The 20,177-nt window shown below is 41.0% G+C and overlaps 1 protein-coding gene across 1 annotated transcript in view; it reads left to right on the top strand.

Moving 5' to 3' along the window:
* PEAK1 (pseudopodium enriched atypical kinase 1) overlaps window positions 1–20,177 on the top strand; it is a 117,175-nt gene that overhangs the window by 30,303 nt on the left and 66,695 nt on the right. Inside the window, exon 2 of the mRNA XM_028138082.2 lies at window positions 17,261–17,442. Coding sequence (XP_027993883.2) covers window positions 17,261–17,442 — 182 coding nt within the window. The remainder of the gene's footprint in view (window positions 1–17,260; window positions 17,443–20,177) is intronic.

Below are 20,177 nucleotides of genomic sequence, written 5' to 3'. Positions count from 1 at the left end.
CCACATGGATCCTGCCTTTCCTCAGCCTTCACCACCCTATTGTTTTATCCATGGGTAATTTATATATGCATATAAGTTCTTTAGTTAAACTCTTTCCTCTAAGATTCGTCAGTCTGTTTTATATTTCCATGCCTCTGGTTCTATTTTATTCATCAGTTTATTTTGTTCATTAGACTCTTTGTTTATTTTAATTTTTAGATTCAATTGTTGATATAAATGTATTTATTGCCCTTTTGTTGTTCATAATTTTTATCTTCTTCTTCCTTTTCTTAAAGAATACCCTTCCTCTTTTCATGTAGTGGTAGTGATGAACTCCTTTAGCTTTTTCTTGTCTGTGAAGCTCTTTATTTGACCTTCAATTCTAAATGATAGTTTTGCTAGTTAGAATAGTATGTCCTTGCTACTTATCACTTTGAATATTTCTTGCCACTCCCTCTGGCCTGCAAAGTTTCTCTTGAGAAATCATCTGACAGTCATATGAGAGCTCCTTTGTAGGTAACTTGCTTTCTCTTGCTGATTTTCAGATTCTCTCTGTGTCTTCAACCTTATGCATTTTAATTATGATGTGTCTTGGTGTGGGTCTCTTTGGGTTCCTCTTGTTTGGGACTCTCTGTGCTTCCTGGACTTGTAAGTCTATTTCTTTCACCAAATAGGGGAAGTTTTCTGTAATTATTTCTTTAAGTAGGTTAATTTCTTGTTTTCTCTCTTCTCCTTCTGACACCCCCATGATGTGAATGTTGGTACACTTGAAGTTTTCCCAGAGTGTCCTTACAATATCTTCATATTTTTGCATTCTTTTTCTTTTTGCTGTTCTGATTAAGTGTTCTCTGGTTCCTCATATTCCAAATAGCTGATTTGATTCTTGGCATCGTCTGCTCTACTGTTGACTCTTCATAAATTATTCTTCATTTCAGTTAGTGTATCCCTCATTTCTGACTGGTCCTTTTTCATGTCTTTGATGTTCTCACTAAGTTCCTTGAAGTTCACATTAATTTCCTAGAGCATCCTTATAGCCATTGTTTTTAACTCTGTATCTAGTAGTTTGCTTGCTTCTATTTCATTAAGTTCTTTTTCTGGAGATTTCTTCTGTTCTTACATTTGTGACATGTTTCTTTGTCTCTGCATTTTGGCTGTTCCCTGTGTTTGTTTTGATGTATTGGGTAGAACTACTATGCGTCCTGGAATTGGTAGAATGGCCTTGTGTAGTGGGTGTCCTGTAGGACCCAGTGGCTCAGCCTCCTCAGTCACCTGAGCTGAGTACTCTAGGTCAGCGTCGCCAACCTTTCGTACCTCACAGACTACCAGTGGTCCGAGGACTACCAGTTGGTGACTGCTGCTCCAAAGGTTTCCTTAGACCAGCGGTCGTCAACCTTTCAGACCTCGCAGACCACCGTTGGCAACCGCTGCTCTACATGTGCCCTGTGTGGGTTGTGTGCACTGTCCTGTTGTAGTTGAGCCTTGATTGCTGTTGATGTCACTGGGAGGAATTGACCCTCAGGCCAATTGGGTGTGAAGACCAGCTGTGACTACAGCAGAAGAGCTGCTGTGCAGGAGATGTCCCCATGGAGCAGGACTAGCTTCAGAGGGGCTTTGGTGCGCACTGAGTCCACCCCTTGGGTGTGTTGCTCATGGATATGGCAGGGTTGTAATCTGACATGGTCTAAAGCTGACTACCAGGTGAATTGGCTCTGTGCCCCTCCAGGAGTGCAGAGTCAGCCACTGCCTGTACCCTGACTGGAGCCACCCAGCACAAACTTCAGAGCAATCTGCAGATAGCTGCTACTTGTGTTGGGCTTAGAGGTGCCCAGGAGAGGCTAAGCTGTGAACCTTGGCAGGCTGCTGCTAGTGCTGAGCCTGGGGCCACTTTTCCAGAGGTATGGGGCACACTAAGGCCAGCTGCTGCTTGTTTGAGAGATTTTAGGAATGCCTGAAGCCTGAGCTAGAACAAGCCATTCATATGGAAAAGCCACTGCAAACAACTTGGGTGGGGCTGCAAAATGAGTGGGGCAGTGTCTCAGGGAATCACCAGGGTGGGGAAAACAGTGTGGGCTAGATTGATGGAGACTCAGATATGGCGCCTGCCTATACTCTCTTTGGCAAGGTGGTCTCAGCAGAGGAACAATGACCTCTGCCAACACTTTTGTCTTGGAGAAAGCTGCCTTCTCCCCCTCCCCACCCATTCTTGCTTTGGTGACAGACAGTTTGGTTCCTCCCTATTTGTTTCTGGATCCTTTCAAACTGCTGCCCCAGTGCTGGAGCTCAGAGGCAGTGAGTCCCAGTAAGTCTCTGCACAGGCCCTTGAAAAGGAACTGCCTGGGTCTCCAGCTGCCTTTGTGTCACTCAGCTACAATCCCCGCTGGTTTTTACTGCTGGAAGTTTTGAGGACTTCTCTTTCCAGCACTGGAACCCTAGTTTGATGGTTCTGGTGTGGGGCTGGGACCCCTTGCTCCTCACATGAGGCCTCTGCATCCAAGATACTTCTCCTGGTTAAAAACATGCCACACAGGGGTGTTAGATGAGCCTGTTCTGCACCTTTGCCCCTCCTATTAGTCTTGGTGTGGTTTCTTTAATTCTCTAGTTGTAGGGACTCCATTCAGTCAGATTTCAGGCAGTTCTGAATTATGGTTGTTCTCTATTTTAGTTGTAATTTTGATATGGTTGTGGGAGGATACAAGTATCTTGTTTTCTGATCTCATTTAATCTTAATTGTTTCCTAGAGCCCCCATCTCCAAATACAGCCACATTAGGGGATTAAGGCTTTAATATATAAATGTGGGGCTGACATTCAGTCCATACGTTTACAATGGGTGTTCAGAGAAAGGAAAGTCCCTGTGGACAGTAAGATATCTTGGGTAATACAAGACTTGAATAATCTTTAAAGACTGGCAGAATTTGGACTGAATAAGGGAGGCAACTCTAGGAAGCAAAGATGTCAAATGTGATATGTCCAAGGAACAGAGAAGTATGGTGTAGAAATACTCAGGTTTGTCAGGAGCTGAAGGATTATGCTTCAGAAAGTTTGGAATAAGGATGGAAATATACTTTGCAGCCTCAATGTGATGGGTCTTGAAGACCTGCAAGTAGTTTGGATTTGACCATGACAGGTCATAAGGATCTATGGATGATGTGGGACAGAGGAACAGGAGAGCAAAAGTGGTATTTTAGGAAGAGTCCCCTGTCAGGGTAGCAGAAGGAACAGGTTCTATGATCCCTCTTCTTGTAACAGTGTTTTCAGTTATAGGGACCTACCTATGTCCTCTGTTGATACAAAGAACTGAGATAGTGCTGCATGACGGAAAACTTCTATTTCTTACTTTCAGAGTGGTCTTCATCCAGGTAGGGCTTCTAATATAAAGTATAAATGTCATACTAGTTCAAATGCTCATTTTCTAACATTTTGTGAATTTGTATAAGTGTATTCTAAGAATAAACCTCAGATGGTAGAGATTGATCCCAAAATACCTCCTTGATGTTGTTTTTTTTTTTTTTTTAATAGCCCATTTTCTCTCATCTGTGACTTTTTATTTTCACCCTCTTCTGCTATATCACTTCTGAGCAATGATGCTTCTTTACTTAAAATTTTCCTCCTCACTTTGTACACCTCACTTTTTACAACCTGCCCCTGCTAGACTATTGTTCTGTTCCCTCTGGGGGAAGGAGGCACTGAAAAATAATTTCTCAGAGTGTGGCGTTAGGACCACACTCTGGGGTATTTATATAAATGCAGATTCCAGGCCATACCCCAGGCCTATAAAATTAATCACTGGAGTTGGGAGACACAAATCTGCATCTTTAACAATCTCCCTAAGTAATTATTTTTTTTTAAAATATATTTTACTGATTTTTTACAGGGAGGAAGGAAGAGGGATAGAGGGTTAGAAACATTAATGAGAGAGAAACATCGATCAGCTGCCTCCTGCACAGCCCCCTACTGGGGATGTGCCCACAACCAAGGGACCCTGCTGGTGCACAAATTCGTGCACCAGGCCTCTAGTATTTTATAATATAGATTTTGAAGTTACTCAGTCCTGGGTTTGAATTCTGCTTTTACCACTTATTAGCTCTATCATCTTGGACAAGTCACATGAGCTCTGCTCAGTTTCCTCATCTATAAACAGAGAGGCAGAATAATGTATCTGTTTAGAGCATAGGTTGTAGAATTTTGAACTGCTGGATTTGAATCTCAGCTCTATCAGTTACTGGATGTGTTACAATAGGAAAATGAATTAACCTCTCTATGCTATAATTTCTTCCTTTTTAAAACAAATAAGAACCCGCCTTTTAAGTTTTTGTGAGACATAAAAGAATTTTGGTAGCAAGTTTAGAAATTGGGGGGTAGGGTACAGGTTTTACTCCTCAGGGCATATTTGACCAGTTGGAGACAGACTATTGGTGTCACAACTAGGGAAGCAGGGAGTGATTCCAACATCTGTTGGGTAGAGGCAGGAGGTACAAGTGTGATCTTACTACATAGGACAGCCCTCCACAACACAGAATTATTTGGTCCAAAATGTCAGTAGTGCCACTCTTGAGAATCATGGCTTACAGCAGTGCTATGTAAGTTTTAGCTGCTATTATTATTTGCTGTTTGGGAATAACAAGCCTTTCTCCAAATGTTAAGAGATATATATTTAAGCACAGTACCTAGAACTTAGCAAATGTAGAGGCAGTGGTGGTAGTTATTATCCAGAAGCCAAATACTTGGTTATTATCAAAAAGCCGAACACAGTCTTTCTATACCAGAACATCTCCTATATAAATAAATCCTTTTGAAATGTAAATAATGATTTTATTTAGAATTTTTCAAAAATAGAACATATCTGGCCCTGCAGGTGTGGTTCAGTGGTTGAGTGTCAACCTATGAACCAGGTGGTCGAGGTCAAAGTTCATTGATTCTGATCAGGGCAAATGCCCGAGCTGCCGGCTTGATCCCTGGTAGGGGACATGCGGGAGGCAGCCAATCAGTGATTCTCTCTCATCAGTGATGTTTCTATCTCTCTCCCTCCCACTTCCTCTCTGAAATCAATAAAAATATATTTAAAAAATAAAAACATCTATAATCATTATCTCACATTTTAGTAATAGCTTTATTATTTTCAAAGTACCTTTACTTCTTCATCTTCATAATCAAGCATTTATTGTTGAATTTTTACAGTACACCAATTGTGCCTTATGGTACTGGTGTGGTGGAAAGAACACAGATGTTAGAGTTGAGTAGTATCAAATTCAGATCCTGACTCTACTACCTAAGTATGCATATAAACTTAGGCTATTCATTTTACTTCTTTCAATCTCAGATTCCCCATCTACCTCCTGAGGTTTTTGTGAATTGATTGGAAAAGTTTTTGTGAATTGATTGAAGCAGGAGTGGGTTCTGAGCAGTTTTAGTCCCCATTCCCTCCCCACATCTATCTCCTCAGTGAGCCCATAGTGATTTTAGAAAGTTATGTGTACATAATCATCTCTCAGCATTTCCCTCCTCTGACTCTAAGGGCAGACAGGCAGTTGAGGGAGGTAAGAAACTGGGGAAAGGTATAGTGATGTGCTTCTCTAGTGCTTCTGGGCATGTGAAAAAGTCCAGGACCCAGATTCTCTTAGGTCAGTCTTGTTTGTGAGGTCTGTGGGTATGTTCTTCTTATATCGTGCCTTTTTAGTAAATATACATCAACTAGAGGCCCGATGCACGAAGATTCGTATAAGAATGGGCCTTCCTTCCCTTGGCTGCTGGCACCGCCTTTGCTCCAGCCCGGAGCCGCCTTTCCGCCTTCCCACGCTGCCCAGAGGCCCCTGGCTGCTCAGTGCCTGTGTATGCAAATTAACCCAACAAAGATGGCAGTGGGTGTCGTGAAGGTATGGTCAATTTGCATCTTTCTCTTTTATTAGTGTAGATGTCTCACCCCATTCTTTAGAAAAGCCAAAACTGAAATGGTGATCCTAAGAAGCTCCTTCTATACCTCTTGTTATTGAGAAGGGCAGCCTTATTTTATTGCTGTTTTCCAAATTTAATTTATCTTTTCTGTTAAAATTTGCACATATGTCATTTTGACTTTGCATTTCATAGGATTTTAAACCTAGTTTAATTTTACAAAAGTGACTGATTTATAGTGGCCTGTGTTTTTATCTATTTTGTTGTCTTGCTATCTGTTGCCTTGAAGACACATTTGCTATTCACATCTATTAAAAAAGAAAAAGTGAAACTGCAGTATTTGAAAATTAGAGTTTATTCAAGACCTAGCACATGGCTTTCAGTCTTCTCTATCCCAAGAACTAGCTACTTCATTCACACCAGTAAAGAGCTACCTTTGTTTGACCACACTATGTTAGACTTATTAGCAAGAATTCATCAGATCCAGTTAAAGGTTAATCTCAGTTAAGAATAAGAACTTTAAAGTTTTTAGTTAAAGACTAAAGAAAGATTAGTGGAAATTTGAAGACACTAAAATAGCGATCAGTAGAAACAACACTTTTCTATCTGAGAATGTCAGTAATTGGAAAGTATAGCAAAATCAAGTTGATAACCTAGAAATAAGATAGGATTAAGAAATGCCACATTTTGTATGGGGTCCTACTGTTAGACAGAAAGAAATGGAATTTTCCCCCTTCCAATAGATTAAAAGTGTGAGATTTGGTAACTTTGAACTCCTCAGGTATTGGTGAGTCATCCTTCTCTAATGCTGTTCTAGATTCCTTTTAATTTTTCAGTCACAGCATGTTACCACATCTAAGCCCAAGCTCTCAAAAAGCTCTCCCTTTCCTCCTCTCTCTCTCTTTTACCATTTCAGTCATACGAAGAGCTATTCTTCCCTCAAGACGTGATATTTCATACCATTGATACATGTTTTAAAACTCTTCCTTTTTAGACACTGCATCACTGTAAATGCTCCATTTGTAATTCTATGTGATTTTATTTTCATTAACTCTTTATAAAGTTTTTTTTTAATACTTGGCAATTATTTTAATTGATGATTTGATATACCATTGCATTTATTTTTGATGGGCTTATAGGTTGGGCTGCTCTGGTTCTCAAAGAGTTAATTAAACTAGCTTTTACTCTGCTTAGCTCCCCAAAGGTAATTGGCATATTTCCCAGACCACACTCCTAAGGTAAAGGACAAGGTACAGAGGGTGATATTAAGGTGCAGAATTGGAGCCACTTATATCTTGCCCAACATGAAATCCTCCAGTACTCAGTGAGACTGTGGTTCATCAGATTTTCAGAAAATGGTTTGAAGACTCCAGAAGGCCATGTAGAATTTCCTTTAATGAGAAATTGTTATGGGTGCGTATAGTAGGTGAGTCTTTAATATTTCTTATTTTATATTTTGTTTTTAGAGGCCCGTAACAGCACAGAGCTGTGTACGTAGAAACTGGCCTCACAGATTAATAACAGCAACTCTTTCTGTAGTTTTCACAGTAGCTGAGACTTATTGTTAATAGCCCATTACCTGGAAGGAAAACAAGACAAGTGAGGGTAGTCATAGTTTCTGACCAGCCTTCAATTCTTTTTGACAAATGAAAAGAGAGCTTTCTTTTAGTAATGACATGAGATTAGAGGAAGAAGAATAGGCAAGTGCAAGACTGCAAATATTAGAAGCCTAAAAACAACTTTTTAGAAACTTCTCAAGTTGATTCAAATAAGAATAGAATGTCTGGAGGTTTAACATTTTTCCTCTCAAAGGGGGGCTGATGTTTTTAATATATTCTTTATATATTATATATCATATATCTTATATAATAAGAGAGGAATATGCTAATTATCCATTATGCCATGAGGTGTAACAACCGACTGTATAACAACCAGATCACGGATCAGCAGGAGGGTGGGACAGCAAGCTACAAATGGGCGGCAGAGAGCTACAGGAGTGGGCAGGGCAGGAAGCTATGAGGGGGGCGGGGAGAGCTATAGGAGGCAGGGCAGCGGGCGAAGAGCTACAGGAGGGCAGCAGTGAGCTACTGGCGCACGGATTCGTGCGCAGGGCTACTAGTATTTTAATATATTTAAATATATATATGATATCCCCAAAAGATTTATATACACTTTAACAGCTGATAGTTCAGTTTTAAAAATGAAATGTATTTTAATAAACACTGCCTTTATAATTATTCAAAGTATATGTACACTTTGGGGGAACACCCTATATTTAAATATATTTATATATAGCTTGTATATAGTTTTTATGTAGCTTTGAAATCAGAAATGGCTTATATTAACTACTAGAGGCCGGTGCATGAAATTCGTACATGGGAGGGGATGGTCCCCTCAGCCCAGCCTGCACCCTCTCCAATCCGGGACCCCTCGGGGGATGTCTGACTGCTGGTTTAGGCCTGATCCCGGGGATGGAGCCTAAACCAGCAGTTGGACATTCTTCTCACAATCCAGGACTGCTGGCTCCTACCTACTCACCTGCTTGCCTGCCTAATGGCCCCTAACTGCCTCCACTGCCAGCCTGATCACCCCTAACCACTTCTGCCTGTCAGCCTGGTTGCTCCTAACTTCCCCTCCCTGCCAGCCTGGTCACCCCCAACTGCCCCCCTCTGCTGGCCTAGTCTTCCCCCAACTGCCCCTCCCTGCCAGCCTGGTCGCCCCTTACTGCCCCCCCACCCCCTGCCAGCCTGGTTGCCCCCAACTGCTCCCCTCTGCTGGCCTGGTCTTCCCCCAACTGCACCCCCCACCGGCCTGGTCACCCCCAACTGCCCCCCCTGCCAGCCTGGTTGTCCTACAGCAGCCTGCTGTTCAGTTGTTTGGTCATCCCTCACTAACCCCCATGCCGGCCTCGTAGCCCCTCTCAGCCTGCTGTTTGGTCATCCATCTGGTCGTTTAGGTCGTGATGGCCCCTGGCTTTTTATATATTAGGATTGCCATCAAAGATCATTTTCCCTCTCCTGTAGCATGTTTATGACTATTCACTGATCAGTAATCTTGTTACTAAATGGTGTCTCAGAGGGTCTTAGAAGTGTCACTTTGCTTTGTCTTTGCTAACGTGTAGCAGTAGAGCCCCCTTGTTACCTCAATTTTACAATGTTTCAAAGTAGGAGTGAGCACCTTTGTTTGGACCCCTGCTTTGGTGTTGATGACCCAAGGGCAGCCCATTAAGAAGAGGTAGCTTGCCGAAACCGGTTTGGCTCAGTGGATAGAGCGTCGGCCTGCGGACTGAAAGGTCCCAGGTTCGATTCCGGTCAAGGGCATGTACATTGGTTGCAGGCACGTCCCCAGTGGGGGATGTGCAGGAGGCAGCTGATCGATGTATCTCTCTCATGTATCTCTCTCATCGATGTTTCTAACTCTCTATCCCTCTCCCTTTCTCTCTGTAAAAAATCAATAAAATATATTTTTTAAAAAAAAAAAAAAAAAAGAAGAGGCAGCTTTACTGTGTGAGGTTTTCTTTATATAAATTACCCTGTTGGCTGCTAGTGGCGTGATTCCTGCCCACCTCACCACTATCCCCAAGAGCCACATCCCATAATGGAACCTTCATCTCATTGCTCATTCCCAGTATAGAAAGACCTTTCACTTTGCCAGCTTTGAAGGAATATTTTTATGGTTGTATATCCAGCAGATTTCAACGTGTTTTTTTCTGTTCAGCTACATGCATGATTTCCATGATGAAAGATTGATAAGAAGGTGCTCCTTCTCCTTCAGATCCCCAGGTGACAGATGTTCTGATGACATATGATCAAACAGTACCTCTTTTAAAGAAATGTGTGAATGTCACCATGACTCACTGTCCATTGAAAAATCCAGAAATAACATGTAATAATGTTTCCTTTTCTTCTTTCTCTTTGCCCATTAAAAAAATAAAAAATAGGAAGAACAACTGGTGAGTGTGTGTCTAGGAACCCTTTCTCTGGACCCAGAAACTATTAAAGATGCCTCATTTTGAATTTATTTCATTGACCACCCCATTAAGATTTTCTAACTAAGACAGTTTTCTCCACCAATATTTAATGACCTTTTCATCCCCTTATACTTTGTAGAAACAGAATTGACAGTATGGGCAGGGCAGGGAGTGGGGAAGATTAGAATAGTTAGTGATAAGCAAATGAACAGGCAGAAAGTGAAACAAGATTGAGAACACAAAGCATTATGGCTGACCATACTCTGGTATGTGGCCAACGGAATGGTTCATATTCATTTTAATAAATAAGAGTAACTAGAATGCAAAACTCTTTTTCATTTGCTTTCTCCGTTGCATGTATGTAAGAATAAGTTAATACTCTGTCCTCTTGGCAACAAGACCTTCTTGGCCTCAATTTATCTATTAAAACAATGGCTTAACTTTCTTTTAAAATACAGTCAAAACCTCTTTTTGTTGTGTTTTTTTATTTAAATTCTTCATTGTTGAATGTATTACATAACTCTCCCTTTTCCCCCATTGACCTCTCCATAGCCACTCCCATGCCCTAGAAAATGCCTACATCCCCCTACTGTCTGTGTCCGTTGGTTGTGCTCATATGCATGCATACAAGTCCTTTGGTTGACCCGCCGCCCCTGCCTTCCCTCTTAGGTTGGACGGCCTGTTCGATGCTTCTGTGTGTCTAGCTCTATTTTTGCTCATCAGTTGTTCATTATGTTGTTCATTACCAGTATATTCCACAAATGAGATATTTATCTTTCTCCAACTGGCTTATTTTGCTTAGCATAATGCTCTCCAGATCCCTCCATGCTGTTACAAATGGTAAAAGTTCCTTCTTTTTACAGCAACATAGTATTCTATTGTGTAGATGTATCACAGGTTTTTAATCCACTCACTTGCTGATGGGCACTTAGGCTATTTCCAACTCGTAGCTATTGTAAATTGTGCTCCTATGAAGATAGGGGTGCATATGTCCTTTCTGATTGGTGTTTCTTATTCCTTGGGATATATTCCCAGGAGTGGGATTATGGGGTCAAATGGGAGTTCCATTTTTAACTTTTTGAGGAATCTCCATACTGTTTTCCACAGTGGCTGCACCAGTGTGCATTCCCACCAGCAGTGCATGAGGGTTCTTTTTTCTCCACATCCTCGTCAACACTTGTGTGTTGATTTGTTGATAGATAGCCATTCTGACAGGTGTGAGAGGGTACCTCGTTGTCGTTTTGATTTGCATCTCTTGGATGATTAGTGATTTTGACCATGTTTTCTTATGTCTCTTGGCCTTCTGTATGTCCTCTTTCGAAAGGTGTCTATTTAGGTTCCTTGCCCATTTTTTGATTTGGATTGTTTATCTTCCTTTTGTTAAGTTGCTTGAGTTCCCTGTAAATTTTGGAGATTAAACCTTTATCGGATATAGTAACATTGGCAAATATGTTCTCCCATGCAGTGGGCTTTCTTGTTTTGTTGATGGTTTCTTTTGCTGTGCAGAAACTTTTTATTTTGATGTGGTCCCATTAGTTTATTTTTTTCTTAGCTTCCATTGTCTTAGGAGCTGTATCAGTACATAGCTGTATATTGCTATGACATGTGCCTGATATTTTGCTACCTATAGAGCCTTTGAAGATTTTTATGGTTTCCCATCTTACTTTTAAGTCCTTTACCCATTTTGAGTTTATTTTTGTGTATGGTGTAAGTTGGTGGTCTAGTTTCATTTTTTGCATGTATCTGTCTAATTTTCCCAGTGTTCATTTATTGAAGAGAGTGTTTTGACTCCATTTATGCTCTTGCCTCCTTTGTCAAATATTAATTGAACATAATGGCTTGGGTCAACTTCTGGTTCTCTGTTCTGTTCCATTGGTCTATATGTCTGTTCTTGTGCCAGTACCAGGCAGTTTTGAGAACAGTGGCTTTGTAATATAGCTTGATATCTGGTGTTGAGATCTGTCCAACTTTGTTCTTCTTTCTCAGGATTGCTGTGGCTATTTGGGGTCTTTTTTTATTCCATATGAATTTTTGGAGAGTTTGTTCTAGGTCTGTGAAATATGCTGTTGGTATTTTAATGGGGGTTGCTTGAATCTATAGATTGCTTTGGGTAGTATGGGCATTTTAATGATGTTGATTCTACCAATCCATGAACATGATATATTCTTCCATTTCTTTATATCTTCCTCTATCTCTTTTTTCAATGTCCTGTAGTTTTCCGAGTACAGGTCTTTTATCTCCTTAGTTAAGTTTATTCCTATGTATCTTAATATTTTTGTTGCAATGGAAAATGAGATTGTTTTTGAGTTTCTCTTTCTGAGAGTTCATTATTGGTATATAAAAAAGCCATATATTTCTGGGTGTTGTTTTGTATCCTGCTACATTGCCGAATTCATTTATTATTTCTAGTCGTTTTTTGATGGAGTCTTTAGGGTTTTCTATGTACAATATCATCTCATCTGTGAATAATGACAGTTTTACTTCTTCTTTTCCAATTTGGATGCCTTTTATTTCTTCTTATCAGATCGCTATGGCTAGCACTTCCAGTACTATGTCCAAAAGGAGTGGTGAAAGTGGGCATCCCTGTCTTGTTCCTGTTCTTAGGAGAAATGGTTTTGGTTTTGCCCATTAAGTATGATGTTGGCTGTAGGTTTGTCATATAAGACTTTTATGATGTTGAGGTATGATCCCTCTATTCCCACTTTGTTGAGAGTTTTTATCAAGAAAGGGTGTTGGATTTTGTCAAATGCTTTTTCTGCATCCATTGCTATGATTATATGATTTTTGTCTCTCAGTTGGTTTATGTGATGTATCACTTTTCTTGATTTGTGGATATTGTAAATCCCACTTGGTCATGGTTTATGAAGTTTCTAATGTAATGCTGGATCAGATTTGCTAGAATTTTGTTGAGGATTTTAGCATCTATGTTCATCAGGGATATTGGCCTATAGTTCTCTTTCTTTCTTTCTAGTGTTTTTATCTGGTTTTGGGATTAGGGTAATGCTGGCTTCATAGAAAGAGCTTCAGAGTGTGCCTTCCTCTTGAGTTTTTTGGCATAGTCTGAGGAGGATAGGTTTAAGTTCTTTGACTGTTTGGTAGAACTCCCCTGTAAAGCTGTCTGGACCAGGGCTTTTGTTTACTGGAAGATTTTTGATTACTGCTTCAATTTCATCACTAGTTATCGGCCTATTCAGGTTTTGTTATTCTTCCTGATTGAGTTTTGAAAGCTTGTCTTTTTCTAAGACTATGTCCATTTCGCCTAGGTTGTCCAGTTTGTTGGAGTAGAGTTGTTCATAGTATCTTTTACAATCCTCTGAATTTCTGTGGGGTCAGTTTTTACTTCACCTCTTTCATTTCTGATTTTGTTTATTTGGGTCCTATCTCTTTGTTTCTTGGTGAGCCTGGCGAGAGGTTCATCAATCTTATTTTATCTTTTCAAAGAACCAGCTCTTGGTTTTATTGATCTTTTGTATTGTTTTTTGTTGTTGGTGGTGGTGGTGGTTTGTTTTTTGTCTCTATGTCGTTTATTTCCTTCCTTCTGCTCATTCTATTTTTTTTCTTGTTTTTCTCTTAATTCTTTAAGTTATAGGGTTAGATAATTTATTACCATTTTTTCTTGTTTTGTTTAGGTAGGCCTGTAGAGCTATGAACTTCCCTCTCAGGACTGCTTTCACTGTGTCCCATAGATTTTGGATTGTTGTGTTTTTCCATTGTCATTTGTTACCAGGATGCTTTTTATTTCTTCTTTGATCTATCTGGTAACCCAGTCATTGTTTAATAACATGCTATTTAGCCTCCAAGTGTTTGATTTTCTTTCATTGTTTTTATTGTAGTTGATTTCTAATTTTATGTCATTGTGATCTGAGAAGATCCTTGATATGATTTGTATCTTCTTGAATTTGAAGAGACTTTACCTGTGTCCCAATATGTGGTCTATCTTTGAAAATGTCCCATGTGCTCTTGAGAAGAATGTCTTTTTTATGGCTTTGGGGTGAAATGTTCTGAAGATGTCAATTAATTCCATCTGATCTAGTGAATCATTTAGGATTGATGTTTCTTTGCTGATTTTTTGTTTAGAGGATTTATCCAGTGGTGTCAATGGGGTATTACAGTCCCTTACTATGACTGTACAGCTGTCAATCTCTCCCTTGATGTCTTCCAGAAGTTTTTTTATGTACTTGGGTGCTCCTGTTTTGGGTGCATATATGTTTACCAGAGTTACATCCTCTTGTTGAATTGCTCCCTTTAGTATTATGACATGGCCCTCCTTATCTCTTTGAGGTCTATTTTGTCAGATATAATTATTGGTACCCCAGCTTTATTTATTTATTTTTATTTCATTTTCCTGAAAAAAAAAATTATCATCCCTTCACTATCAGTCTGTGTGAGACCTTTGTCCTGAGGGGGGGTCTCTTCTAGACAGCAAATACAGTATATGGATCTTGTTTCCTTACTCATTCAGCTACCCTATGTCTTTTGTTTGGAGCAATTAATCCATTTACGTTTTATGTTATTATTGATAGGCACTTGTTTGTCACCATTTTTATTCTTTATGCCTGTGTTCCTTCTTCCCTTTCTATTTCTTCTTTTTATAGTAGTCCCTTTAGCATTTCTTGCATTATTGGCTTGGTCGTAATAAACTGCCTTAGCCTTTTTTTTGTATGTGAAGCTCCCAAATTCACCTTCAGTTTTTAATGATATCCTTGCTGGGTATATTTTTCTTGGATTCAGTCTCTTTCTTTGTATATTTCACCACATTCCCTTCTCACGTGATGTGTTTCTATTGAGAAACCAGTTGATAGTCTAATGGGAGATACCTTGTAGTCTAATGGGAGATACCTGTAGGTGACTTTCTGTCTCTCTCTGGCAGCCTTTAAGATTCTTACTTTGTCGTGGATATTTGCCAATTTAAATATGATGTGTCTTGATATTGGTCTTTTTGGGTTCATCTTATTTGGGACTGTGTGCTCCTTGGACTTCTATGACTTTTTTCTTCCTCAAATCAGGGAAGTTTTCTGTCATTATTCCTTCAAACAGGTTTTCTATTACTTGCTGTTTCCTATCCTTCTGGCACCCCTATTATGCAGATGTTGTTTCATTTCCTTTTGCCCCAAACAAAGTAGAGAATGCTTTTATTGCCGGCAAAATCCCTGAGGCTCTCTCCTCCTGCCTTTTAAGTTTTTTTTTTTTTTCTAGTTGCTTCTGGGCTTGGGTATTTTTTTCCACCTTGTCTTCTCAAAACTTTCTTGAACGTCTCCCATCTTGAACAATTTGGTTCTCAACCAAAACTTCAGTTTTCTACCTGACAACCTCAGCGCGACAAAAAGTGTCTCTGGCAACAAACAAAGTAGAGAATGCTTTTATTGCTGGCAAAATCAATGTTTAGCACAATTTTAAAACCTGAAGAGTGCTAATGTTGCTTTGGGTGTGAAAGTGCTCACAAAACAACATTCTCAGGCATCTGAATAGGTAGAAAAACTTTTGTTGATTGGATAAACAAAAAGCAGTTAGCTGATGATAGCATTTCCCAGGTAGTGAATTATGAAAAATTCAGCTAGTTTGGGGTGGTTTTATAAATTTAAGAAAATAAGTGTTTATTTACCAACTAGAGGCCTAGTGCACGAATCTGGCAAGCCAGACCCCAATCAGGGCGGATTGAGGCTGGGCCTGTAGGGAGGAGGAGATGGCGGGAGGTTGGCCGGTGGCCCACCCTGACTGGGGCTCTATCACAGCCGGCCCTGGGGGGAAAGTGGCCTCGGGCGTTTGGCTGGTGGGACCCGCCCCTGATTGTGGTTTGGGGGCCGATTGGGGGTGGGGCCAGCCAGCTCCACCCCTGATGTTGTGTGGGGCCGATTGGGGGTGGGGCCGGGTGGGGGGAGGGGCTGCAGGAAGTTGGCCTTCCGGCCCTGCCCCCTATTGGGGTGTGGGGTGATCAGGGGCGAGGCAGGCTGCGGGGAGGGGCTGTGGGCCGATCAGGGTGGTGTGGGCCCATCAGGGGTGTGGCTAGCCGGGAGGAGGGGTACAGGAGGTTGGCCGGCCAGCCCTGCCCCCATTTGGGGTGGAGGTGCAATCAGGGGTGGGCCAGCCAGGGGAGGAGCTGTGGGCCTATCGTGGTGGTAGCTATGACGCCCACTGTGGGCAGCAAATCAGCCTATCGGGGGTGGGGTTGGCCAGCCAAACTTGCAGCCTATCGGGGTTGGGGCTGGCTGATTGGGGGTGGGGCTGGCATGGGGGGAAGGTAGGGGGCATTTGGCTGGCCTCCCTGCCCTTTATCAGGATGGGAGAGTCCGATCAGGGGCAGGCCGGCAGCGGGGAGGGGCTGCAAGTTTGGCTGGCCAACCCCACCCCTGATAGGCTGATTTGCTGCCCACAGTGGGCGTCATAGCTACCGGTCGTTATGGCCATTACGGTTGCTGGCTTTTTATATATATAGGCAGGTAGTATATTAGACATGCACTGTATATAAGAAAGGTTAAAACAGGGAATCATTTAGGGGTTTGGAACGGATTAATTCAATTTACATTATTTCTAATGGGAAGAAACAATCTGGTTTTTGAACAAATCACTTCTCGAACAGCCTTTGGGAATGAATTAAGTTTGAGAAAGGAGGTTCTACTGTAGTCTACTTCAGTTTTATTTCTGATTCTTTACTAAATACTTTAGTAAATACTTTAATGTGCAATAAATTCTATATACTAAATAGTAAAGTCTTTGATGTATACTTTAGTATTGTAGTACTATCATATAGCAAATATGCTCAATACTTGAGTATATTTGTCTTTAATCAATTAAGCATTCAACTCTCTCTACCACCACCAAAATTGCCACCTCCTACCTTAAAAAAAAAATGTATTCCAGTTCTTACCTGCTATCCTCCAGCTTCCTTCTGAGACTACTATACCTCCTCTACCAAACTGAATGATCAATATCTATGAATCAAGATAAATAGAAGTATCAGTCTGTATGAAGGACTGCCCTATATTCACACAAGCATGTTGTGGCTTATGACCCATTGCTGGATTATTGGGCCAGTTATTTATATTTATGGCAAGTGTATGCCTTCCATAAATCTAAATTTTAGCAAGACCTTTATTTTTATTAATTTATTTTTTAGACATAGAGATATTCTTTATTTATTTATGTTGTTATATTTATTTCATTCTTGACAGTATTACAGATGTCTCCCATTTCCTACCCCTCTCCGCCCAGCCCCTATGTACCCCCCAGGTCTTCATCACCCTATTGTCTGTGTCCATGGGCTATACATATAAGTTCTTTGGTTATCTGTCCTCATCCTCCCATCCCATATTGAGGTATGTCAGTCTATTCCATCCCTTCATGCTTTGGGTCTTATTTTGTTGGTCAGTTCATTTTGTTAGCAAGACCTTTAAATACCATTGTGACAGTGGTCTGATTTATTTCAGTCATATGACCCATGAAGTGACAGAGGATTTTTCTCCTTGGGATCCAAGAACTGTTGTGAAGCAAGATGGTGGAGGCTGCACACCAGCATTGCCCCTATCTGAACTGGAAAGGGAAGAGGAAAAAGAAGACATTTCAGATCCTATAGACCTGAATCCTTGTAGTGCAATATACAGCAACTTAGGTAAGTGCAAATGCCATATAAATAGTATTTAAGTAGTATTTAAAGTTAGCCAAATTCTTTATTTCCCTGAAGAGAGGTTTATATTGCTCCATGGAGCAAAAGTTTGACAATCAAATTATACATTCTAACTCACATCATAAAAAGTCCTGCTGTTTATTTGGCAAGTATGAAACCCCTGCTACTGTGTCTTCCAAATTACTAATTTGATCCTCTGCTTCATTTAATCTACTGTTGTACTCTTTTTTTTTTTTTTTTTTTTTTATTGATTTCAGAGAGGTGAGGGAGAGATAGAAACATCAATGATGAGAGAAAATCATTGATCAGCTATCTCCTGCACAACCCCTACTGGGGATCGAATCTGGGACCCTTTAGTCCACAGGACAATGCTCTATCTACTGAGCCAAACCGGCTAGGGCTCTACTGTTGTACTCTTTATTTCAGTTCTTACATTCTTAATTTCTGACTGGTTCTTTTTTATGATTTCTGTCTCTTTGTGTAAATTCTCACTGTGTTCATCAATATTTCCCCTGTGTTCCTTGAGCATCTTTTAAAATATATATATTTTTATTGATTTCAGAGAAGGGAGAAGGGGGGGAGAGAGAGAGAGAAAGGAGAGAGAATTATTGATTGGCTGCATCCTGAACACCCCACATTGAGGATCGAGCTCCCAACCTGGGCATGTGCCTTGATTGGGAATCGAACCGTGATCTCCTGGTTCATAAGTCGACACTCAACCACTGAGCCACACCAGCCAGGCCCCTGAACATCTTTTTTTTTTTTTTTTTTAATAAACCTTTATTGTTCAGATTATTACAGGTGTTCCTCTTTTTTCCCCCCATAGCTCCCCTCCACCTGGTTCCCACCCCACCTTCTGTCCTTACCCCCCCAACTGTCCTCATACATGGGTATACGATTTTTGTCCAGTCTCTTCCCGCACCCCCCACACCCCATCCCCCCGAGAATTGTCAGTCCACTCCCTTTCTATGCCCCTGATTCTATTATATTCACCAATTTATTCTGTGTCATCAGATTTTTATTCACTTGATTTTTAGATTCATTGTTGATAGATATGTATGTGTTGTTCATAATTTTTATCTTTACCTTTTTCTTCTTCTTCCTCTTCTTAAAAAATACCCTTCAGCATTTCATATAATACTTGTTTGTCGGTGATGAACTCCTTTAGCTTTTTCTTATCTGTGAAGCTCTTTATCTGACCTTCAATTCTGAATGATAGCTTTGCTGGGTAGAGTAATCTTGGTTGCAGGTTCTTGCTATTCATCACTTTGAATATTTCTTGCCACTCCCGTCTGGCCTACATAGTTTCTGTTGAGAAATCAGCTGACAATCGTATGGGTACTCCCTTGTAGGTAACTGTTTTTCTCTTGCTGCTTTTAATATTCTCTGTCTTTTGATCTTAGCATTTTAATTATGATGTGTCTTGGTGTGGTCCTCTTTGGATTCCTTTTGATTGGGGTTCTGTGTGCTTCCTGGACTTGTAAGTCTATTTCTTTCACCAGGTGAAAGAAGTTTTCTGTCATTATTTCTTCAAATAGGTTTTCAGTATCTTGCTCTCTCTCTCCTTCTGGCACCCCATAATTCTGATGTTGGTACGCTTGAAGTTGTCCCAGAGGCTCCTTGCACTATCTTCATATTTTTGGATTCTTTTTTCTTTTTGCTTTTCCAGTTGGGTGTTTTTTGCTTCTCTGTATTTCAAATCTTTGACTTGATTCTTGCGATCCTCTTGTCTGGCTGTTGGATCTCTGTATATTATTATTATTTTTTATTTCAGTCAGTATATGCTTAATATACTAGTTGCACCTTTTTCATATCCTCGAGGGTCTCACTAAATTTATCGGCGGTTTCTAGAAAACTCTTGCAAAACCTTATAACCGTGGTTTTGAACTCTATATCCAGTAGTTTACTTTCCTCTATTTCTGTCATTTGTGACCTGTTTCTTTGTCTCCACATTTTGGCTGCTTGCCTGTTTTGATAGAGTGGCATTGTGTGCTAGGTGTCCTATAGGGCCCAGTGGGTTGGTCTCCCCAGTTACCTGAGGTGGACACTCTTGGTGCACCCCTTTGTGGGCTGTGTGCACAGTCTTGTTGTAGTTAAGCCTTGATTGTTGTTGGTATCACTGGAGGGAATTGGCCTCCAGGCCAATTGGCTGTGAGAATCAGCTGTGTCTATGATGGGAGAACTTCTGTGCTGGAGACACCCTTATGAGGCAAGACTTGCTTCAGTGGGGCTTTGGTGCTCACTGAATCTGCCCCCTGAGTGTGTCCCTTATGGATCTGAGGAGTTGTAATCTGGATGGTCCCACTCTGACCACTGGATAAACTGGCTCTTGGATCTCTAAGGCGGTGCTAATTTAGCCTCTGCCTGAGGCCACCCTGCATGAGCTACGAAGAGTTCTGAAGATTCCTCTTTGTTTGGGGTTTGGAGGTGCCCAGATGAGGCCCAGCTGTGAAGCAATGCAAGCTGCTGTGGGGCCTTGGGCCTTCTTTTGGATGTTCTGGGTCTCTCTGGCCCAGCTGCAGTTTGTTAGGTAATTTTGGATTGCAATGAGGCAGGCCATTCATATGCAAAAGCTTCTGCGCACAGCTTGGGTGGGCGGGGTTTCAAGGAATCCACAGGGCGGAGCAAATAGCAATGGCTGATCCTCAGCCCTGCCTTAAGAGGCCCCCAGGGTCTCAGTGTCCCACGGTAATTGCTACAAGCACCTCCGAGAGAAAGCT

The sequence above is a fragment of the Eptesicus fuscus genome, chromosome 5 (assembly GCF_027574615.1).
Source record: "Eptesicus fuscus isolate TK198812 chromosome 5, DD_ASM_mEF_20220401, whole genome shotgun sequence".
Taxonomy (NCBI): domain Eukaryota; kingdom Metazoa; phylum Chordata; class Mammalia; order Chiroptera; family Vespertilionidae; genus Eptesicus; species Eptesicus fuscus.
This window is presented reverse-complemented; position numbering and strand designations above follow the sequence as displayed.